The sequence below is a fragment of the Gymnoscopelus microlampas genome, assembly GCF_963454915.1.
Source record: "Gymnoscopelus microlampas genome assembly, chromosome: 16".
NCBI classification, from domain to species: Eukaryota; Metazoa; Chordata; class Actinopteri; order Myctophiformes; family Myctophidae; genus Gymnoscopelus; species Gymnoscopelus microlampas.
The window spans coordinates 50,842,891-50,868,385 of record NC_139953.1 but is presented as its reverse complement, the minus strand read 5'-3'; the positions used below and the strand labels follow the sequence as shown (position 1 = coordinate 50,868,385).

Genomic DNA, 25,495 nt, shown 5'->3' with positions numbered 1-25,495 from the left:
AAGACCGTTTTTCTAATATTTTAAAAAAATATTTTGAATAAAATAGGCTATGTTACATCAAGGGTTAATAATAATAATAATAAACTTTATTTGTATAGCACCTTTCATGACATGAAATGCAGCGCAAAGTGCTTTACAGAGCAAGAATACAGTTACAGTTACAACCAATTTAACAATAAAGCAAACAAAAAATAAAATAAAATAAAAGCAAAAGCATAAAACATTAAAATAGGCAATACAGTGAGGGCTTAAAAATCAACCAAAGAGTCAGCTAAAAGCAAGAGTGAAGAAATAGGTCTTGAGCTGTGCTTTAAAGCTATCGACAGAGGCTGCCTGTTTTAGGTGTAATGGGAGTTTATTCCACACTGTTGGTCCGTAAAAGCAGAATGCTGCTTCACCGTATTTTTTATATGTCATTTTAGGCACCTCGAGTAGGTCAGCACTTGAAGACCTGAGGGTCCGGTTTGGATCATGTCTCTCTAGGCAGTCATAGAGGTAGGAAGGTGCCAGACCATTTAGAGCTTTATAAACTATTAAAAGAATTTTAAAATCAATCCTAAAAACAACCGGGAGCCAGTGTAGTGAAGCTAGAACTGGAGTGATATGTTCTCTCATTCTAGTTTTAGTTAAAATTCTGGCTGCCGCATTTTGAACAAGTTGTAATCTGTCAGTTGTTTTCTTAGGCAGGCCAGAGTAGAGTGCATTGCAGTAATCAAGCCGAGAGAAAACAAAAGCGTGGATCAGCGTTTTTGCGTCGTCTAACGACAGATAGTCTCTAATTCGCGCAATATTTCTAAGATGAAAGAAAGCAATCTTGGTGACATGATTAATGTGTGCATTAAAATTCAATTCAGAGTCGATAATAACCCCCAGGTTCTTTACTGTGGTGTTACTTTCTACAGCCAGGTTACCAAGTCTACTTATTATTAATTCTCTCTGCTCACTGGAGCCAATTATGAGAATTTCTGTTTTATCCTCATTTAGCTTAAGAAAGTTCTCACTCATCCAGCATTTTATACTGGACAGACAGGTCAACAATGGGTCTAGAGCGCAGGGGTCGTCTGGAGCTACCGAAAGATACAGCTGGGTATCATCAGCATAGAAATGGAAGTTCACTCCGTGATCGGCGATGAGTTCTCCCAGTGGTAGTATATACAGGGAGAACAATAAGGGACCCAGAATTGAGCCCTGTGGAATACCAGAACAGATGTCATGTTTGTCTGAGTCAAAATTAGCTAGGCTGACAAAATAGCTTCTGCCTGTTAGGTAAGAGTAAAACCAAGACAAGGCTGTGCCTGACAAACCAATCCAGTACTCCATGCGTTGTAGTAGAATTTTGTGATCAATCGTGTCAAAAGCAGCGGTTAAGTCAAGGAGTAGGAGAACAGATATATTTTTGTTGTCAGCGGACACCCTAAGATCATTAATTACTTTTACAAGTGCTGTTTCTGTGCTATGACCTTTCCTGAAGCCAGATTGGAATTTGTTATGAACCTTATTGTTCTGTAGGAACACATCCAGTTCCTACACATCCAGGTTAGGTCCAGTTCCTACACATCCAGGTTAGGGTTAGGGTTAGTTCCCAGCTATCCTGTATTCATTTAAAAGAGTACTGTTACCCTTTAGCCTAAAATATGTTTTTTTAATCAAATCAAGCAGTCAGAAGAAGAGAAAAGCTACCATAAGGTGGCTTTTATTTATTTTGGTATGTATTTATGTATTTTATGGGTTCAAGGTTCAAGGTCTTTATTTACTACGTATGTAGTATGTTACTACTTGCACTGTATCTCTTTCTCCCTCTCCCTCTCCCTCTCTCTCTCTCTCTCTCTCTCTCTCTCTCTCTCCCTCTCTCTCTCCTCTTTCCCCCGACACGGTCGAGGCAGAAGGCCCCCACCCTAAAGCCTAGGGTCTGTCTGACGTTTCTTCCAGTTAAGAGGGAGTTTTTCGTTGCCACTGTCGCAAAATTGCTTGTTCAGGATGGGACTGTGGGGTCTCTTCTCTACATGTAAAGTGTCTTGAGACAACTTGTTGTGATTTGACACTTTAATAAAATTGAATTGAATTGAATTATTAGTGTCCCAGAAGGGCAAAATGGTTTACAATTTTAAAAAAAATGGTTTAAAATTAGGTAGTAGCCTAATTAGCAGCAAAATTGTATAACATGCACTTGTACATGTAATTAATTATTCATCTGTATTGTCTTTATTGTTAGATAGAACATGCCTAAAACAACCTAAAATCAAAATTATAAGGTAATTGCTAAATAAGTGCGATAATCCGATTAATCGTTAAGATAATCGACCGAATGAAATTAATCGTTAGTTGCAGCCCTAACGCACGCACGCACACACACACACACACACACACACACACACACACACACACACACACACACACACACACACACACACACACACACACACACACACACACACACACACGGTCCTTATTTATCAATGGAGTGTAAATAGCAGCTTATTTTTTGCTTATATTACTCCAACGTCCAAGTGACATTTATCAAGTGATCCTATACAGCCAATCCTAGCGTACACATCATCTGTCCTTTGATAAATGTGACGGCTGAAACCGACCGTTTAAATAAATAAAACGCCGATGATTTTACACACACACACACACACACACACACACACACACACACACACACACACACACACACACACACACACACACACACACACACACACACACACACACACACACACACACACACACACACACACACACACACACACACACACACAAATGGACTTGCAAGCCCAACTGTGTCTTTCATGTATTCCGTATGAATGCCATGAATGGAATACGTTTGCATATTAATTTATTTAACCCCTAATGAGAGATAATCTCATAATCTGAACGTTAATGGAGTGATTGATGCATTAATGCATAAACATTAATGGATGAAGGCTGGTGTGTGTTGGGAGGGTTAAATCTCAGATCTCCCGGTGGCCCAAATAAATCCACAGCATGAAGAATCACCTTCACTGTGCAAAGGTTTGTATGCTTAACCCAGGTTGTACATAACTCCATAGAACACACTACTGTATATAGGTTAACCCAGGTTGTACATAACTCCATAGAACACACTACTGTATATAGGTTAACCCAGGTTGTACATAACTCCATAGAACACACTACTGTATATAGGTTAACCCAGGTTGTACATAACTCCATAGAACACACTACTGTATATAGGTTAACCCAGGTTGTACATAACTCCATAGAACACACTACTGTATATAGGTTAACCCAGGTTGTACATAACTCCATAGGACACACTACTGTGTATAGGTTAACCAGGTTGTACATAACTCCATAGAACACACTACTGTATATAGGTTAACCCAGGTTGTACATAACTCCATAGGACACACTACTGTATATAGGTTAACCCAGGTTGTACATAACTCCATAGAACACACTACTGTATATAGGTTAACCAGGTTGTACATAACTCCATAGAACACACTACTGTATATAGGTTAACCCAGGTTGTACATAACTCCATAGAACACACTACTGTATATAGGTTAACCCAGGTTGTACATAACTCCATAGAACACACTACTGTATATAGGTTAACCCAGGTTGTACATAACTCCATAGAACACACTACTGTATATAGGTTAACCCAGGTTGTACATAACTCCATAGAACACACTACTGTATATAGGTTAACCCAGGTTGTACATAACTCCATAGGACACACTACTGTGTATAGGTTAACCAGGTTGTACATAACTCCATAGAACACACTACTGTATATAGGTTAACCCAGGTTGTACATAACTCCATAGGACACACTACTGTATATAGGTTAACCCAGGTTGTACATAACTCCATAGAACACACTACTGTATATAGGTTAACCAGGTTGTACATAACTCCATAGAACACACTACTGTATATAGGTTAACCCAGGTTGTACATAACTCCATAGAACACACTACTGTATATAGGTTAACCCAGGTTGTACATAACTCCATAGAACACACTACTGTATATAGGTTAACCCAGGTTGTACATAACTCCATAGAACACACTACTGTATATAGGTTAACCAGGTTGTACATAACTCCATAGAACACACTACTGTATATACAGTGGGTGACCATTGACTTTGTCGCTTTTCATAAGAGTATCACTTCACTCATTTGCCTCACCCGCTTTGCAGTAAATGTAAGTTCCAAATACTACCACAAGGTGCCGCTTTGGAGTCACTTTTTTTGTGACAGACAGACAGACAGACAGACAGACAGACAGACAGACAGACAGACAGACAGACAGACAGACAGACAGACAGACAGACAGACAGACAGACAGACAGACAGATAGATGTCTTATATTATTATTAATAATAATAATAATAACTAGCAATAATTACGTGTGCTTAGAGCGTTTAAATTGGGTTTTCTGTTCAGCGTCGGGCAGTCAGGAACGCATCTCTGTCATTTTAGAAATGTTCAGACACACATTGGTTTCTGTCTGTCTGTCTGTCTGTCTGTCTGTCTCAAAAGTCCGTGGAGAGACAGACAGACAGACAGACGTCTTATATGTTTTTTTTTCTCTCGCATCAATTTCTGTATAGTAGGATTCTACCTCTTCCCTCTGTAAATGAAATAGTCCAGTTAGTGTAGCGGTTAAAACTGATGGCCGGCGATTTTACGACCCGGGTTCGAATCCCACGCTATAAGCAAACTGACCTGCTGTTTTTACTTTTACTTCTACTCCACTACATCTCAGAGGAAAATATTGTACTTTTACTCCACTACCATTATTTGAACGCTTTAGTTACTAGTTACTTTGCAGATATAAATCATTACATTATAAAACATACATTATTTGCCCTATTTCACATAGTCTATTTGAAAATGGCCGATCTACAAGCTCACAACGCATTGCGAGCTTGTAGATCAGCTATTTTCAAACATTTATTTGCCAATACTTTTGTACTTTTACTTTGATTGAACTCAAGTAACATTTTGAGTTCATGACCGTAACAGACGACCGTCATGTGATCCATGGCCAACAGCGAGGCGTTTGTTTTCATTCTTATAAGACCGCGTGGCTCATTTATATGCACGTGAAAGTAACTAAGCGGAAAGTAACTAAGTACATTTACTCCATGTCCACTTGTTGCTGACGGTGGTAGTGTAGGAGCAGCGCTGTAAAAGCCCCAAGCGTCATCGGTGCAGGAAAGATGCGTATTTGGTTGTACACACGGAGACGCAAGGGTGGCGTTTTCAGTCGGAATTCAAATCATGATGCAACACTTTGTGAGCTTGTAGATCGGCTATTTTCGCTACTTTTATGGGACACTGTTGTACAACAAAGTAGAATTCATTTGTGAAGAAAGAAAAACCCATTAACAGTTGAAAATAGCCTACACCAGAGGTTTTCAACCAGTGGTCCGGGGACCACCAGTGGTCCTTGAGGGGGTTCCAGGGGGTCCCCAGCCAAATTAATAGTTAGCAACCAAATTGACCCTTATGTGTCTGTAACTCTTAATGTACAAATGGAACCAAATGGACCCGTCAGGGTCCATTTGGTTCCATTTGTACACTCTCAGAGTTAAATGAACACTGATGATGGTGATACAGTGTAGATTGGGACGCCCAAGAAATCTAAATGGTTGAGTCCCTGGCATATCTTTTCAAATGGGGGTCCCTGGGCTAATATGTGTCAATTTGGGGGTCCTTGATGGGAATAAGGTTGAAAACCACTGGCCTACACCATTTCTGCCCATCCCTCTAACTTCATGTAGGCGCATTAAAAATATCAAAATTGGCCGCTCTGAATTTGTATCTGAACAAATACTTTGATAGAAGAGATAGGCCTACAGAGGTACTGTAGGGGGGAGGGGGAACCTGATAGCAGAGTTCCTCACTTGGCTTATTTGGAATAGGCTGCATGTCATTAACATAACCGGTTTGGCAAGAGACTGGGCCAGAGTTGTAGGCTAGTGCTAATTTTGGAAGTGGGGGAGCAAGGTTCTTGAGCGGATTGGAGTTTTTTTTTTGTTACTTTATTTCGGTTTTAGGGTTAAGCTCTGATCCACCCGTCCCCCCCTCCCACGAAAGCCCCCCGACCCCCCGCACGCAACCACTCCGCCGCGCTGCGCCAGGCCGCGCTGCGCTAAAACGCACTGTCTGTGCCTGTGGTGGCCAACTGAAAGCTAATAACATAGTAGTAATGACAAGGGTGCCATTATATTCAATGATATTCAATTGTTTTGTGGAAAACACATGGCTCATCATGCTTAATTAAAGAGAGACTCACTTGCCTTTTCTTAGTGCTTTTCATTGTTTGGACAGAAGAAATTGTAAACATTTAGCCAATATTCGATCATCATTAAATAACAGACAGTGAACTGGTAAACTGGTGACAGCATGTCATGGATAGCACATTAATTCTTAAACAATATTGAGGAGGAAATAAGTATAAACGAGGAAATAAAATAAAACAAACCAAAAAGACGCCAATAACCCCTGTCTTATAAAAACTGCCAAAGTGGGTCGGGGTTATCTGACATGACAGGCTGTGCCACTTTGGTTTTTGTGCTTTCTGCCGTGCGATGTGCTCGCAGCCAAGTCTTGACAACAAGGCTCTGGATTCCAGGACCTGAGCGGAGGTCCATGCTGTCTAATAAACATCAGAGCCGACACACGTTCTGTATGCAGTCGCGAACGGAGTGATGTTATTATGAGGTTCAATGTTCATCAAACTAAAGCCGCACACGCATTCTGCCGAGCTGCATGGAATGAGCATATTACAGTTAATAAGGGGTACAAGTGCAGCTGGTACCCTTCTCCCTCCACATTCTATGTAGGCCTAGGCATAGTCCCTAAAAGCATTCACTGAAGATTTTTCGAAATCTCACCTGCACAACCCAATATTATGCTGTTGTTACAAATGTAATGCAGTAAACATGAACGTAGCGTTAACCGTGGTGATGTGTTGGATAATATTCACCCGCAGCTGGTTTTAACGAGACAGCAGCGTATATGAAAATGCTTCACAGATGATCCGATCATCTTTATTTTTAAATTGATGATGAAAGCCGCACACGCAAAATGGGGGTCCCCAATACGGTTATTTTGGGGGGTCATGGCCTGAAAAAGATTGAGAACCCCTACTTTGATGCATCTCTCTCTCTCTCTCTCTCTCTCTCTCTCTCTCTCTCTCTCTCTCTCTCTCTCTCTAAAATGTTAGAAAATAGAGTTGCATCGCGACTCTTTGTGGGCTTGTAGATCAGATTTTTTTGCCTATTTAATAGCCACGCTGAAATCGCATCTGAACAAATAGCCTGCCTTGATAGACCCCCCCCCGCTCAAAGAAAGAGACACACGGCATAAGTGCACACACAGAAAGCACAGAACGTATGACCCCAGTATATATTAAATATATATATATATATATATATATATAGTGCCACTGAACCACCACCACAGAAATACAATTTGTCAATTCAAATGAGCTATTGGCAAGAGAAAAAAATACGTTTATTTTCCCGTCTCGTTTTGTCAATTAAGACGTTAAAATTAAACCAATGTTAAGCTCAGCATCATGCTATCTAACTTTATTTGCTTAATATTTTGCTTAATATAAATGTCACATCTGTACTGTAAGCAACAGACAGGATCTTTCTCTGTCTTTCTAGGAAAAACAGTGCCTAAAACCCCCAAAACAAACAATTTTGCTATTCAAATGAGCTATTGGCATGATAAAACATACGTTTACATTTTCCAAAGCAAGTGTCAAAACATAATACAAAAGTGTAAAGTAATGTATGTACAGTTTGGAGAGGATATACAGTATACTAGTAACAAATATATTCTTGCTGTCTGCTGTGGGCTGTAGGCAGCTGTAGGCAGTGGACCGCTGCTGCCCCCTAGTGGCACAGAGTGGAAATCATACATGCCCTGCATGAAACGCATGAGAAGAATGAAAAAAAACGACAAAGTCAATGGTCACCCACTGCAGTGGGTGACCATTGACTTTGTCGCTTTTCATAAGAGTATCACTTCACTCATTTGCCTCACCCGCTTTGCAGTAAATTTAAGTTCCAAATACTACCACAAGGTGCCGCTTTGGAGTCACTTTTTTTGTGACAGACAGACAGACAGACAGACAGACAGACAGACAGACAGACAGACAGACAGACAGCCAGACAGACAGACAGACAGACAGACAGACAGACAGACAGATAGATGTCTTATATTATTATTAATAATAATAATACTAACTAGCAATAATTACGTGTGCTTAGAGCGTTTAAATTGGGTTTTCTGTTCAGCGTCGGGCAGTCAGGAACGCATCTCTGTCATTTTAGAAATGTTCAGACACACATTGGTTTCTGTCTGTCTGTCTGTCTGTCTGTCTGTCTCAAAAGTCCGTGGAGAGACAGACAGACAGACAGACGTCTTATATGTTTTTTTTTCTCTCGCATCAATTTCTGTATAGTAGGATTCTACCTCTTCCCTCTGTAAATGAAATAGTCCAGTTAGTGTAGCGGTTAAAACTGATGGCCGGCGATTTTACGACCCGGGTTCGAATCCCACGCTATAAGCAAACTGACCTGCTGTTTTTACTTTTACTTCTACTCCACTACATCTCAGAGGAAAATATTGTACTTTTACTCCACTACCATTATTTGAACGCTTTAGTTACTAGTTACTTTGCAGATATAAATCATTACATTATAAAACATACATTATTTGCCCTATTTCACATAGTCTATTTGAAAATGGCCGATCTACAAGCTCACAACGCATTGCGAGCTTGTAGATCAGCTATTTTCAAACATTTATTTGCCAATACTTTTGTACTTTTACTTTGATTGAACTCAAGTAACATTTTGAGTTCATGACCGTAACAGACGACCGTCATGTGATCCATGGCCAACAGCGAGGCGTTTGTTTTCATTCTTATAAGACCGCGTGGCTCATTTATATGCACGTGAAAGTAACTAAGCGGAAAGTAACTAAGTACATTTACTCCATGTCCACTTGTTGCTGACGGTGGTAGTGTAGGAGCAGCGCTGTAAAAGCCCCAAGCGTCATCGGTGCAGGAAAGATGCGTATTTGGTTGTACACACGGAGACGCAAGGGTGGCGTTTTCAGTCGGAATTCAAATCATGATGCAACACTTTGTGAGCTTGTAGATCGGCTATTTTCGCTACTTTTATGGGACACTGTTGTACAACAAAGTAGAATTCATTTGTGAAGAAAGAAAAACCCATTAACAGTTGAAAATAGCCTACACCAGAGGTTTTCAACCAGTGGTCCGGGGACCACCAGTGGTCCTTGAGGGGGTTCCAGGGGGTCCCCAGCCAAATTAATAGTTAGCAACCAAATTGACCCTTATGTGTCTGTAACTCTTAATGTACAAATGGAACCAAATGGACCCGTCAGGGTCCATTTGGTTCCATTTGTACACTCTCAGAGTTAAATGAACACTGATGATGGTGATACAGTGTAGATTGGGACGCCCAAGAAATCTAAATGGTTGAGTCCCTGGCATATCTTTTCAAATGGGGGTCCCTGGGCTAATATGTGTCAATTTGGGGGTCCTTGATGGGAATAAGGTTGAAAACCACTGGCCTACACCATTTCTGCCCATCCCTCTAACTTCATGTAGGCGCATTAAAAATATCAAAATTGGCCGCTCTGAATTTGTATCTGAACAAATACTTTGATAGAAGAGATAGGCCTACAGAGGTACTGTAGGGGGGAGGGGGAACCTGATAGCAGAGTTCCTCACTTGGCTTATTTGGAATAGGCTGCATGTCATTAACATAACCGGTTTGGCAAGAGACTGGGCCAGAGTTGTAGGCTAGTGCTAATTTTGGAAGTGGGGGAGCAAGGTTCTTGAGCGGATTGGAGTTTTTTTTTTGTTACTTTATTTCGGTTTTAGGGTTAAGCTCTGATCCACCCGTCCCCCCCTCCCACGAAAGCCCCCCGACCCCCCGCACGCAACCACTCCGCCGCGCTGCGCCAGGCCGCGCTGCGCTAAAACGCACTGTCTGTGCCTGTGGTGGCCAACTGAAAGCTAATAACATAGTAGTAATGACAAGGGTGCCATTATATTCAATGATATTCAATTGTTTTGTGGAAAACACATGGCTCATCATGCTTAATTAAAGAGAGACTCACTTGCCTTTTCTTAGTGCTTTTCATTGTTTGGACAGAAGAAATTGTAAACATTTAGCCAATATTCGATCATCATTAAATAACAGACAGTGAACTGGTAAACTGGTGACAGCATGTCATGGATAGCACATTAATTCTTAAACAATATTGAGGAGGAAATAAGTATAAACGAGGAAATAAAATAAAACAAACCAAAAAGACGCCAATAACCCCTGTCTTATAAAAACTGCCAAAGTGGGTCGGGGTTATCTGACATGACAGGCTGTGCCACTTTGGTTTTTGTGCTTTCTGCCGTGCGATGTGCTCGCAGCCAAGTCTTGACAACAAGGCTCTGGATTCCAGGACCTGAGCGGAGGTCCATGCTGTCTAATAAACATCAGAGCCGACACACGTTCTGTATGCAGTCGCGAACGGAGTGATGTTATTATGAGGTTCAATGTTCATCAAACTAAAGCCGCACACGCATTCTGCCGAGCTGCATGGAATGAGCATATTACAGTTAATAAGGGGTACAAGTGCAGCTGGTACCCTTCTCCCTCCACATTCTATGTAGGCCTAGGCATAGTCCCTAAAAGCATTCACTGAAGATTTTTCGAAATCTCACCTGCACAACCCAATATTATGCTGTTGTTACAAATGTAATGCAGTAAACATGAACGTAGCGTTAACCGTGGTGATGTGTTGGATAATATTCACCCGCAGCTGGTTTTAACGAGACAGCAGCGTATATGAAAATGCTTCACAGATGATCCGATCATCTTTATTTTTAAATTGATGATGAAAGCCGCACACGCAAAATGGGGGTCCCCAATACGGTTATTTTGGGGGGTCATGGCCTGAAAAAGATTGAGAACCCCTACTTTGATGCATCTCTCTCTCTCTCTCTCTCTCTCTCTCTCTCTCTCTCTCTCTCTCTCTCTCTCTCTAAAATGTTAGAAAATAGAGTTGCATCGCGACTCTTTGTGGGCTTGTAGATCAGATTTTTTTGCCTATTTAATAGCCACGCTGAAATCGCATCTGAACAAATAGCCTGCCTTGATAGACCCCCCCCCGCTCAAAGAAAGAGACACACGGCATAAGTGCACACACAGAAAGCACAGAACGTATGACCCCAGTATATATTAAATATATATATATATATATATATATATAGTGCCACTGAACCACCACCACAGAAATACAATTTGTCAATTCAAATGAGCTATTGGCAAGAGAAAAAAATACGTTTATTTTCCCGTCTCGTTTTGTCAATTAAGACGTTAAAATTAAACCAATGTTAAGCTCAGCATCATGCTATCTAACTTTATTTGCTTAATATTTTGCTTAATATAAATGTCACATCTGTACTGTAAGCAACAGACAGGATCTTTCTCTGTCTTTCTAGGAAAAACAGTGCCTAAAACCCCCAAAACAAACAATTTTGCTATTCAAATGAGCTATTGGCATGATAAAACATACGTTTACATTTTCCAAAGCAAGTGTCAAAACATAATACAAAAGTGTAAAGTAATGTATGTACAGTTTGGAGAGGATATACAGTATACTAGTAACAAATATATTCTTGCTGTCTGCTGTGGGCTGTAGGCAGCTGTAGGCAGTGGACCGCTGCTGCCCCCTAGTGGCACAGAGTGGAAATCATACATGCCCTGCATGAAACGCATGAGAAGAATGAAAAAAAACGACAAAGTCAATGGTCACCCACTGCAGTGGGTGACCATTGACTTTGTCGCTTTTCATAAGAGTATCACTTCACTCATTTGCCTCACCCGCTTTGCAGTAAATTTAAGTTCCAAATACTACCACAAGGTGCCGCTTTGGAGTCACTTTTTTTGTGACAGACAGACAGACAGACAGACAGACAGACAGACAGACAGACAGACAGACAGCCAGACAGACAGACAGACAGACAGACAGACAGACAGACAGATAGATGTCTTATATTATTATTAATAATAATAATAATAACTAGCAATAATTACGTGTGCTTAGAGCGTTTAAATTGGGTTTTCTGTTCAGCGTCGGGCAGTCAGGAACGCATCTCTGTCATTTTAGAAATGTTCAGACACACATTGGTTTCTGTCTGTCTGTCTGTCTGTCTGTCTGTCTCAAAAGTCCGTGGAGAGACAGACAGACAGACAGACGTCTTATATGTTTTTTTTTCTCTCGCATCAATTTCTGTATAGTAGGATTCTACCTCTTCCCTCTGTAAATGAAATAGTCCAGTTAGTGTAGCGGTTAAAACTGATGGCCGGCGATTTTACGACCCGGGTTCGAATCCCACGCTATAAGCAAACTGACCTGCTGTTTTTACTTTTACTTCTACTCCACTACATCTCAGAGGAAAATATTGTACTTTTACTCCACTACCATTATTTGAACGCTTTAGTTACTAGTTACTTTGCAGATATAAATCATTACATTATAAAACATACATTATTTGCCCTATTTCACATAGTCTATTTGAAAATGGCCGATCTACAAGCTCACAACGCATTGCGAGCTTGTAGATCAGCTATTTTCAAACATTTATTTGCCAATACTTTTGTACTTTTACTTTGATTGAACTCAAGTAACATTTTGAGTTCATGACCGTAACAGACGACCGTCATGTGATCCATGGCCAACAGCGAGGCGTTTGTTTTCATTCTTATAAGACCGCGTGGCTCATTTATATGCACGTGAAAGTAACTAAGCGGAAAGTAACTAAGTACATTTACTCCATGTCCACTTGTTGCTGACGGTGGTAGTGTAGGAGCAGCGCTGTAAAAGCCCCAAGCGTCATCGGTGCAGGAAAGATGCGTATTTGGTTGTACACACGGAGACGCAAGGGTGGCGTTTTCAGTCGGAATTCAAATCATGATGCAACACTTTGTGAGCTTGTAGATCGGCTATTTTCGCTACTTTTATGGGACACTGTTGTACAACAAAGTAGAATTCATTTGTGAAGAAAGAAAAACCCATTAACAGTTGAAAATAGCCTACACCAGAGGTTTTCAACCAGTGGTCCGGGGACCACCAGTGGTCCTTGAGGGGGTTCCAGGGGGTCCCCAGCCAAATTAATAGTTAGCAACCAAATTGACCCTTATGTGTCTGTAACTCTTAATGTACAAATGGAACCAAATGGACCCGTCAGGGTCCATTTGGTTCCATTTGTACACTCTCAGAGTTAAATGAACACTGATGATGGTGATACAGTGTAGATTGGGACGCCCAAGAAATCTAAATGGTTGAGTCCCTGGCATATCTTTTCAAATGGGGGTCCCTGGGCTAATATGTGTCAATTTGGGGGTCCTTGATGGGAATAAGGTTGAAAACCACTGGCCTACACCATTTCTGCCCATCCCTCTAACTTCATGTAGGCGCATTAAAAATATCAAAATTGGCCGCTCTGAATTTGTATCTGAACAAATACTTTGATAGAAGAGATAGGCCTACAGAGGTACTGTAGGGGGGAGGGGGAACCTGATAGCAGAGTTCCTCACTTGGCTTATTTGGAATAGGCTGCATGTCATTAACATAACCGGTTTGGCAAGAGACTGGGCCAGAGTTGTAGGCTAGTGCTAATTTTGGAAGTGGGGGAGCAAGGTTCTTGAGCGGATTGGAGTTTTTTTTTTGTTACTTTATTTCGGTTTTAGGGTTAAGCTCTGATCCACCCGTCCCCCCCTCCCACGAAAGCCCCCCGACCCCCCGCACGCAACCACTCCGCCGCGCTGCGCCAGGCCGCGCTGCGCTAAAACGCACTGTCTGTGCCTGTGGTGGCCAACTGAAAGCTAATAACATAGTAGTAATGACAAGGGTGCCATTATATTCAATGATATTCAATTGTTTTGTGGAAAACACATGGCTCATCATGCTTAATTAAAGAGAGACTCACTTGCCTTTTCTTAGTGCTTTTCATTGTTTGGACAGAAGAAATTGTAAACATTTAGCCAATATTCGATCATCATTAAATAACAGACAGTGAACTGGTAAACTGGTGACAGCATGTCATGGATAGCACATTAATTCTTAAACAATATTGAGGAGGAAATAAGTATAAACGAGGAAATAAAATAAAACAAACCAAAAAGACGCCAATAACCCCTGTCTTATAAAAACTGCCAAAGTGGGTCGGGGTTATCTGACATGACAGGCTGTGCCACTTTGGTTTTTGTGCTTTCTGCCGTGCGATGTGCTCGCAGCCAAGTCTTGACAACAAGGCTCTGGATTCCAGGACCTGAGCGGAGGTCCATGCTGTCTAATAAACATCAGAGCCGACACACGTTCTGTATGCAGTCGCGAACGGAGTGATGTTATTATGAGGTTCAATGTTCATCAAACTAAAGCCGCACACGCATTCTGCCGAGCTGCATGGAATGAGCATATTACAGTTAATAAGGGGTACAAGTGCAGCTGGTACCCTTCTCCCTCCACATTCTATGTAGGCCTAGGCATAGTCCCTAAAAGCATTCACTGAAGATTTTTCGAAATCTCACCTGCACAACCCAATATTATGCTGTTGTTACAAATGTAATGCAGTAAACATGAACGTAGCGTTAACCGTGGTGATGTGTTGGATAATATTCACCCGCAGCTGGTTTTAACGAGACAGCAGCGTATATGAAAATGCTTCACAGATGATCCGATCATCTTTATTTTTAAATTGATGATGAAAGCCGCACACGCAAAATGGGGGTCCCCAATATGGTTATTTTGGGGGGTCATGGCCTGAAAAAGATTGAGAACCCCTACTTTGATGCATCTCTCTCTCTCTCTCTCTCTCTCTCTCTCTCTCTCTCTCTCTCTCTCTCTCTCTAAAATGTTAGAAAATAGAGTTGCATCGCGACTCTTTGTGGGCTTGTAGATCAGATTTTTTTGCCTATTTAATAGCCACGCTGAAATCGCATCTGAACAAATAGCCTGCCTTGATAGACCCCCCCCCCCCCCCCCCCCCCGCTCAAAGAAAGAGACACACGGCATAAGTGCACACACAGAAAGCACAGAACGTATGACCCCAGTATATATTAAATATATATATATATATATAGTGCCACTGAACCACCACCACAGAAATACAATTTGTCAATTCAAATGAGCTATTGGCAAGAGAAAAAAATACGTTTATTTTCCCGTCTCGTTTTGTCAATTAAGACGTTAAAATTAAACCAATGTTAAGCTCAGCATCATGCTATCTAACTTTATTTGCTTAATATTTTGCTTAATATAAATGTCACATCTGTACTGTAAGCAACAGACAGGATCTTTCTCTGTCTTTCTAGGAAAAACAGTGCCTAAAACCCCCAAAACAAACAATTTTGCTATTCAAATGAGCTATTGGCATGATAAAACATACGTTTACATTTTCCAAAGCAAGTGTCAAAACATAATACAAAAGTGTAAAGTAATGTATGTACAGTTTGGAGAGGATATACAGTATACTAGTAACAAATATATTCTTGCTGTCTGCTGTGGGCTGTAGGCAGCTGTAGGCAGTGGACCGCTGCTGCCCCTAGTGGCACAGAGTGGAAATCATACATGCCCTGCATGAAACGCATGAGAAGAATGAAAAAAAACGACAAAGTCAATGGTCACCCACTGTAGGTTAACCCAGGTTGTACATAACTCCATAGGACACACTACTGTGTATAGGTTAACCAGGTTGTACATAACTCCATAGAACACACTACTGTATATAGGTTAACCAGGTTGTACATAACTCCATAGAACACACTACTGTATATAGGTTAACCCAGGTTGTACATAACTCCATAGGACACACTACTGTATATAGGTTAACCCAGGTTGTACATAACTCCATACAACACACTACTGTATATAGGTTAACCAGGTTGTACATAACTCCATAGAACACACTACTGTATATAGGTTAACCCAGGTTGTACATAACTCCATAGGACACACTACTGTATATAGGTTAACCTAGGTTGTACATAACTCCATAGAACACACTACTGTATATAGGTTAACCCAGGTTGTACATAACTCCATAGAACACACTACTGTATATAGGTTTGGAGGCCTCACTGTCCTCACCAGTCCCGACTCCCTAAAATACTTTAGAGACATAAAAATGATTTCAAAAGTGATTTGACATTCATTTTGCGCCTTCATTGACATCAGTCATGTAAACAATACTTGTTTATAAAAACATAAAATGCTTTTGATAGTACATTTATGGCTCTGTTTCACTACAAAGTGCAAGCTATTTCAGCTCAATTCAAATAATAATTCAAAGTTCAAAGTGCAACATCAATACATTGGTCATGGAGAGCTTCATGAGAACACTTATTTTCCAGTCTTATATTCTATACTGCAGTGGTTTTCAAACCTTTTGTGCCCAAGCCACACCAATGGGCAAGTCAAAATCTCAAGCCACACCTGTATTCATAGCAACAAATAGCAGATCTACAAGCTTTTACTGAGCTTGTAGATCAGCTTTTATTTTTATTTTACGCCATTTATGACAATTTGTGAAAATAAATAAATAATAATAAGGGATGTCAGGACCCCCCAAAATAATCATACTTGGACTGGGGACCCCCATTTTGTTTGACTGGTTCCACAGATAAATATTGTGAAAATAGCAGATCTACAAGCTAGCCCTCTCTTCTCCTTCTTCTTCCTCTCTTCCTCCCCTCTGTCTGTCTCTCTGACTGTCTGTCTGTCTCTCTCTCACACAGTGAGATGTCTCTCTTCACAAACCTGATTCAATAATCTATGCAGTGGTTCTCAACCTTTTCAGGCTGTGACCCCCCAAAATAATCATATTTGAACTGGGGAGCCCCATTTTGTTTGACTCCACAGATAAATATAGTGAAAATAGCAGATACACAGTGCCAATGTTGCAGGCTAGGGCTTCAAGATCATTTGTCCCTACCTATGAGTATGTAAAATAACAAAAACGAATAAACAAAACGTTTAAAAAAAAAAAAAAAAAAAAAGTATAGGACTCCTGAACAAACAGGCCCCATCTCAGTTCTGTGCAAGTGTGCATACAATGTAATGTGATGCCCTGGTAGCCTTTTCTAGTGTTTACTCTGTCTATGTATTGTGTGTGTATTTATGTTATGTTTTGTGATTTTTTTGTATCCTGATGGCTGCTTCGTACAAATTTAATTTCCGCAAGGACAATAAAGTATATCTATCTACAAGCTCACAACGAGGCGTTGAGGTCCCAACCCACATGTTGAGACCCTCTGCTCTAGCGATCACGTGAGACAAATTCCTAACAACGCCAGTTTGTGAAAGAGAAATAAGTAACCAGGTTTATGAAAACAAGCCCAAAAAACAAAGTGATATTTATTATTTGTACCGCCTAACTAACTAAATTGACTAATAGTCCACACACCACATAGCATTTCAAGCCTAGTGGGGAAATAGCCGATCCACAAGCCCAGAGGTTGTGAGCATGCAGATCGGCCATCCCCAGACGGTAGACACTGTCTATGTGTGTGCGTGTCCGCCACAGGCTCCCTGCACTAGCAGACGCACGCATGCACGCTTGAGCGAGCGAGCGAGCGAGCGAGCCTACCTTCAGTAAGTCATCTCCAATCCGCATGGCACACGGATCTATGTGTTGGACAGTCACAGCAAAGATGCTCTCCTTGATGCTGTCACATTGGACATATTTAACCATCGAAACCATATTTTATACTTTGTGATACGCTGGTGTTGTGCAGTGAAAATAGCCGATCTACAAACTTATAATGTGTCAGATTACGACAGTTTGTAAATTGTAAGGCATATGGCTATTTATGCTATTCATATAGGTACACCAGGTTAACTCATGAGATGTTCAAATCAGCCTCATGGTACTGTAATAACAGGCCGATTCGTGTGTTTTGCACCGATCTGCGTAAAACCTTGTATGTACACTCCCTAGAGGCAAAGAAAAAACCTGTGCCCTGCATTTTGATCTGCCTTTTACAGCGTCAGCAGGAGGCCGACTTATGTAAAACCCTTTTGTTTAATTACTCCTTCAGATTTTATCAAAATTTTACTTAGATCAGTAAACATGATCTCTCACGTGATCAAGATGGATCTGTTTGATGTTTCATATTCCATCGGTGATTGGCTAAGATTGACATTTGAAGTTTGCAGGAGTGGCCCGTTTTGAACAAAATGCCTCAAATCATGAACGCAGGGTCCGTTTGCGAAACTTTGCACGCACATTTGCACTATATTGAGAAACAAATGGCACCCTTTTGACATTTCCCTATTATAGCGCCACCAGGAGGTGCTATAATTATAATTACTAGACCATACCCGGTCGGCGCAGCCGTGGGGGGATATACGCACATGATCTGGCAACCCGGGAGGCAGTTTGTCCCATAGCTGGGCAGCCGCAGCTATGGGACGACATTCTTTGACACAAAAACGCTAATAAGAAGCTGAGATTTGATGAAATTGAAAAACGGGCTTCACAGTTAAGTTCAGATGGTAATGGTCAATGGCTGTGTGCAAAATCAGAGCAATTGGTCCAGCCAGTGGGGAGAACCGGGTAGCTTCACCACCACCACCACTACAAACGCACGCACAGAGGTTACTAGAATTATAGTAGGATAGTAGGATAATACTACTACAAATTTGTCCAAACATCACGCAAATCGGTACACATTATGTCTATAGTTATGTGATCAAGGTGGATCTGTCCGATTCTTCATATTCCATCAACATTGCTGGCCCACAATCATCTACTTGACCTGGTGGAGACAAGTGCTCCGAGGAGCACTTGTTCTAGTTCTCAATGAAATTATAACCTCAAGCCAGTGCTGTCTGGACTGAACTGTTTGAAAGATGTTTAAGTGTTATTAGATATGAAACTGAGCATTGTTCTTGTCATGACATTATCTGTCAGTGGGGTTTACACATATTGAACCAATGAAAAGTAATAAAAAAGCACTTCTGACTAAACCTCCTAACTCCATTGGATCCTCAAACTGTCAGTCAAACCTCCTAACTCCACCCCCTCTCCCTGTGTGTCACACAGAGCAGCTGCAGAGAGGAATATAAACACACTTTATAATGACTTCTAATCAATGATGGACAAAACAACTATCTCCACATTAATGGTAAAAAAATACTCCATTTGAGCTGTATTTGGTGCATATCTGGGTCCATATATATGGAACGAATGTCGAGAAAAGCTGAAGTCAATTGTCCTTGTTTCTTTTGCTATTTTTAAAAGATTTTTAACTGACCTTATATTGGAAGAAGACCCATGCACCTGCTTGATGTAATATATGGTTTTAATATATATTGTTTGCAACCTTTTTATTGTATTTATGTGTACCTCGTTGTCCTTCTCATGTCTGTAAAATCATTGTTGTGAAAGTTATTTTTGTACACAGGGCACCATTAAAAAAGAGACCCTGGTCTCAATGGATTTCCCTGAAATAAAGGTTTCTATCAATCAGTCACTACAATGAGAGAACACACACACACACACACACACACACACACACACACACACACACACACACACACACACACACACACACACACACACACACACACACACACACACACACACACACACACACCATGTACTCACATGTTTTAAGGAGTTGAGGTGGAAGTGAATGTTCTTCTTCTTGATCCAACCTGTAGGAATGAAACACATTATTATATGTCACATGTACACAGTCACATAGACATGTTTATATGACACATGTACACATAGACATGTTTATATGACACATGTACACATAGACATGTTTATATGTCACATGTACACAGTCACATAGACATGTTTATATGACACATGTACACAGTCACATAGACATGTTTATATGACACATGTACACAGTCACATAGACATGTTTATATGACACATGTACACATAGACATGTTTATGTGACACATGTACACAGTCACATAGACATGTTTATATGACACATGTACACATAGACATGTTTATATGACACATGTACACAGTCACATAGACATGTTTATATGACACATGTACACATAGACATGTTTATATGACACATGTACACATAGACATGTTTATATGACACATGTACACATAGACATGTTTATATGTCACATGTACACAGTCACATAGACATGTTTATATGTCACATGTACACAGTCACATAGACATGTTTATATGTCACATGTACACAGTCACATAGACATGTTTATATGTCACATGTACACAGTCACATAGACATGTTTATATGACACATGTACTCAGTCACATGGATTTGTGTTTATTAGTGGTTTTCCACTAGATGGCGCTGTTCGCTAACCTATGACTGATGCCTTCACTGCCAGAGAAGGATAGACCAAGGAAGCTTTTGAAAGGAAAGGACATAAATCTGTCCGTTCTCTAGATATCTCCAGGGTGGCGAAACTCGCACCGGAAGTTTGATGAAATACGTTGCAGTGGAAAGAACAGTTAGAAATGTTTTGAAAAATGTGAATACCTTTACTTTGGTACTGTAAGTACATTTTGATGGCAATATTTGTGTAAAATTCTGAATAAAGGCCTTGAGCATATTACATTGTGATACTGCTAGGCAACCTTTACTTGAGTAAAAAAAAATCGGAGTATTTCATCCAACACCACTGACTTTTAATTTTGCTAAATAATTTACTATCAACATTTTTAAGATGTTATGTTTAGTTTATAATTAACTCATTGAGTGCCAGGATTGCCAGAATTATTTCAGAATTGATTCTGAAAAGTGCCAGAGTTTTTTTCACAGAAAACAAAAAGTGCTTAGGAAGCGAGATACAGCCTTTTTCAGTTCTAAGTTAAACAAGGAGTGGATGGAGCTGCACACCTTCAGATGATGATATCTTGGGTTCTGAACATGTTTAAAAAAAAAAAAAATGTTATGCAAATTTTTCAAAAACACATTGAGCCATAGCGCTAAAAACACGTGAAACACGTTAATGGCACTCAGTGAGTTAACATGAATTAAAACCAAGATGGGCTTTCCACACCTACGGAACGGACGGAATTTATGTCCTTTCCTTTCAAAAGCTTCCTTGGGATAGACCCGGAAATTACGTCATTTAAACAAATAAACGGCTCGTTCGCTTCCTTTTTATTTGTTGTGGAAAAAAAGCTTTTTCTCCGTTTATGTTGCATGTACTAGTGTGAACGAACAGGTGAAGAGAGATGAGATCTCCTAGGCACTAGCGTTAAAATGTTAAGTTATAGATTTAACTAAAAGTAAGCTGCAGCCAAGAAGCAAGAACTATCGAGCCCAGAGGAAAAGGAACGTGTCGTCACTGCCGTGGGATTACGAGCGCTGGATTTATGAATGAGACGCCGGTCTGTGTGTGGAATCTGACGGAGCCGCAGCCGGTGAGATAAACCCATGTTTAATGTTCTTATGGATTACAAACTTAAAGGGTTCATGACATTCAGTTTAAAGTCAGCACAACACATTAAAAGTCTTTGTCATGGTCCTTCAAACGTTATACAACGTTTTAACTGAAAAAGTTCAGTTTGTTTGGTTGTAATTGAGGTCATAAAACCCCCCCCCAAAAAAATGAAAAATAAAAAAAGTGAAAATGAATGTCATAGAACCTTTAAGGGTTACCCCAAACTTTAAGTTACTTTTGGACCGTTAGTGTGGGAGACCGTTTACATTCCGTTTGGATCTAAGGAACTAATAGACACTCTCTGGACGGCGGTAAGAAGAAGCCGTTCGGACCGTAACGTGAGACTGTTTATTATGTAAACAAAGCGAGTAAGTGACTGTCCGCGGTATCGTTCTATCTTATGTTGTGACATTTGTTTGTTTATGGTTTATGTTTGAAATTGTGAACAAAGGACATTGGGACTTGTTTTGGTGGGGAGGGGTGTGTGAACGTAATATTGATTGTTGATGTGTTTGTTTATTTATTGTGTTTGTTAGGGAAAAAGACAGAGACAGTATTTAATATCCAGAAGAGTATTATTATTTACCATTTGCTTTGTCAGTTATTAATTGTGTGGCTTCTATATAAAGTAATTCAGTTAAACACCTGCCTGTCCCGTTGTTTTTCCTTTTAGTTAAAGGTTTTCCTTTAGAGATTTTAATTTCAGCCAATCAGGAGAGAGTTCCCATTTGTCAGCTTCAATGTTTATAGTGTTCTGGATCCAATTAGCTTATTGCTTTTTTCCTTTTTTCATCACTTCCAAATCCCCTTGTTTATCCTATATCCTGTGTGAGTTCTCTCTCCTGATTGGATAAAATTGGTATCCCAACATGAAACCATTTACATCCTGTTGACATCGCCAACAGGATCAACATAGATCTTAATATCAATTAACCCTCTATGTTCTTCTACACTTCCAACAGTGTTGAAGAACCTTGTGCTATGGAAACGTTTACAATATACAATGTTAAATAAAACAGTATACAATGTTAGTTTTGCTGCTTAACTCTCCGCCTGCCACCGACGCGTTCCCTTTAAAATGTTAAAATGTTCCCTCGTCAGATTGTGCTACGGCTCAGCCTTCCACTGACGAGGTGATGAGTTTTTGTGTTTTCGGTGGTTTTCCACCAGATGGCGGTGTTATCTATCCTATGAATGATGTTTTCACTGCCTGATGATGACAGACCTGGGAATGACGTCATTTAAAACATAAAAGCTAATTTACTGTTTATTTCCTGCAGGGAAATGCTAGATCTCCGTTCCTCTTGCTTTATGGCATTCACCCCCCCAAACTACGACACTCCCGTGCATGTAATGTCATTTTTCAAAGGTACAGTAAAAGCTAAATGTCAGACGATTTCATATTTGTTTCTTCAGTTGGCATTGTGTGCAGGGAAATGCTTACAAATACCTAATGCAGCCTCTTCAGGCACCAGACTCATATCCACGCAGTGATAGTCTGGCTACACGAGGCTAGCCTCTCTAATCCGTAAAGTAGACAAATCTTTAAAGCAGACTCTGTAATAGATATTTTAGAATGCCAAATGGATTGCAAAATGTACTATTGTGTATTTGTCTTCATCTTCATTTGTCTTCAATCTCATTCAATGCTAGTCAGCCACTCTTCACATCAATGTGCTAATTCTAACTTGACGGCAGCTGTTAATCTCAACAGCTGACGGATGCTTACTCCTACCCTCTGTCAGCTAATCTGTATTTGTGTAACTATTTGTGTGTCGCCCTTTGTCTTTAGTACATACCTTATATGACCATTTATAATAGCATCTCTGTTAGAGCGGACTATAAGAACTGTTTGGGATTGGGGCGGAGGGAAGTTTATGCCCGAAGGGGCTGTTGAAACAGGCCTGGAGGCCTGCTCCTTATGATCTGTAATGCTGTTGCTCTGATAGATCGTCCTAATACATGGTAAACACTTCACCCTGACTGGATATTAATATTTTCCATTATAACATCTTTACTTCAAGTACATAAATGAATAGAAATGCATTTAACATACAATACAGTATTTGGTGTATTTGGTGACCCCAAATGGGTCTATTAAAAATTGCAGCACATGCCACCAAATCTCATTCCGAATGTTTCTGAAAAGCTGGCAGCCCTGAGTTAGCCTTAGATTACTCCCTTACGTTTTCTGTCATGTAACGTCCAAAGAACATTTTATTAACCACAAAATCAAGTTAAGATTACCTAGTTTTGAAACAAATAGTCCCATTATCTTTATCTGCTGTGTTAAAAAGAATCCAGGACCATTTGCAATTACCATTCAAGACATGTTTCTCTTTTCACATGCTGAAATGAACATAATTCTATAAGGTGTAGTTCAAAACAGTTTTGTCAATCTAAACAAGCAATACCGGGTGTTGTAAGAAAAAAATAGTAGAACAAAGAAAAAGAAGAAGAAATGTATTATGTGGATCACATTTTGTGTGCAATAGATTTAACTGTGTCTTGCAAAATATCTCTCACCAACCATTTGACCATTTCAGCATGGACTGACTTCACACCTCTACTCACTTGAGAGAATTCAGTCCAACAGAGAGCACTATCTCTTTTGAGTGTCCAAGTTGGTTGAAGCTTAGGTCGAGCTCTTTCAGATGGGAGAGTTTGCATCTCAGAGCTGAGGCCAGACAGGAAAAGCCTTCCTCTGAGACCAGACAGTGTGTCAGCCTGCAGAGAGAGAGAGAGAGAGAGAGAGAGAGAGAGAGAGAGAGAGAGAGAGAGAGAGAGAGAGAGAGAGAGACACAGAGAGAGGGAACAATTTAATAATCTCCTGCTGACAATTATGTGGAGATCCACACAGAAAACACATTATTCACCTCAGAATCTCCAGTGTGCAGTGTGGACTCTTCAGTCCAGCAGAGAGATGAATTACTCCTTCATTCTGCAGCTCATTGAAACTGAGATCCAACTCTTTCACACTAGATGAGTTGGAACTGAGAAGTGATGATAATTCCTTGCAGCATTTGTCTGTGATGCTGGTTTGTCTCAACCTGAATAATAAATACATACATAGTAAACCATTAATTCAGACAAAAAACTGACTTAATCACATATCTGAATCCTCAAATACATGTGTTTCATTCAAATAAATGGCAGTACTCAAATTGATTTGTAATCTAACCTGAGAATCTCCAATCTACATTGCGTACTGTCCAGTCCAGGAAAGAGTATTTTCACGCCTGAATCGTGCAAGTCGTTGTAACTCAGGTCAAGTTCTCGAAGACTAGATGACTTGGAACAGACAACTGAGGCCAGATGTTCACAGCAGCTCTCTTTGAGGAAACAGTAACTCAACCTGAATGGAAATAAAACATATAAACATGTCTTCTTTAAGTGTCTTTGTTGTCTGCTCTGATGACAATCTGATGAATAAATCACATTCTCAATACATAATGTCACCAGCTCTGACTCACTGGACAATGGATAAAAGATCCTGTTAGATCTGTTAGTCTCTAATGCTAATGTTAGTGTTTCCACCTGTGTTGAAAAGGATTGTTTCACCTGTTGCCTGGTAGGCGTGAGACAAAAAAATAAATATAGCAATATATCGTTGTGCTCCCGTTTGCGATAAATAATCGATACACTGCCGGCAAATATAAATATTTTATCACAACGTGCATGTGCTCTATAGATTCCCCCGTTGCCACAGAGTGCAGTACTTCATGCCTCCTGTCCTGTCTGTGGTGGGGCTATTGACATAAATGAGGGTAAAATGGGCAGGAGTAAGCAGCTCTGAAGAAGAGAAGACGTGTGAAAGTGAATGCCAAGAATGAATGGAATGCATGTAGAGAGCGAGCGAGAAACAGTGAGAGAGGGTGACAAAGCATCTAATCAACTAATAGTATGTGAATACGTTTATTTGTGAGCAGCGTGGCTCTATGTAGTGGACACACACATGCACACACGAAGTGATGGTGATGATG

At 40.3% G+C, this 25,495-nt stretch overlaps 2 protein-coding genes across 2 annotated transcripts in view; one reads left to right on the top strand and one right to left on the bottom strand.

The window, feature by feature from the left end:
- The window catches only part of LOC311063420 (gap junction alpha-1 protein-like), a 604,483-nt gene that overhangs the window by 352,799 nt on the left and 226,189 nt on the right, over positions 1 to 25,495 (top strand). The gene's annotated exons all lie outside the window — the stretch shown is intronic.
- LOC311063805 (uncharacterized protein) overlaps positions 1 to 25,495 on the bottom strand; it is a 196,618-nt gene that overhangs the window by 15,881 nt on the left and 155,242 nt on the right. The window contains exons 15-18 of the mRNA XM_084083411.1: positions 24,694 to 24,867; positions 24,389 to 24,562; positions 24,087 to 24,239; positions 19,726 to 19,775 (exon numbers count right to left, since the gene is read on the bottom strand). Coding sequence (XP_083939537.1) covers positions 19,726 to 19,775; positions 24,087 to 24,239; positions 24,389 to 24,562; positions 24,694 to 24,867 — 551 coding nt within the window. The remainder of the gene's footprint in view (positions 1 to 19,725; positions 19,776 to 24,086; positions 24,240 to 24,388; positions 24,563 to 24,693; positions 24,868 to 25,495) is intronic.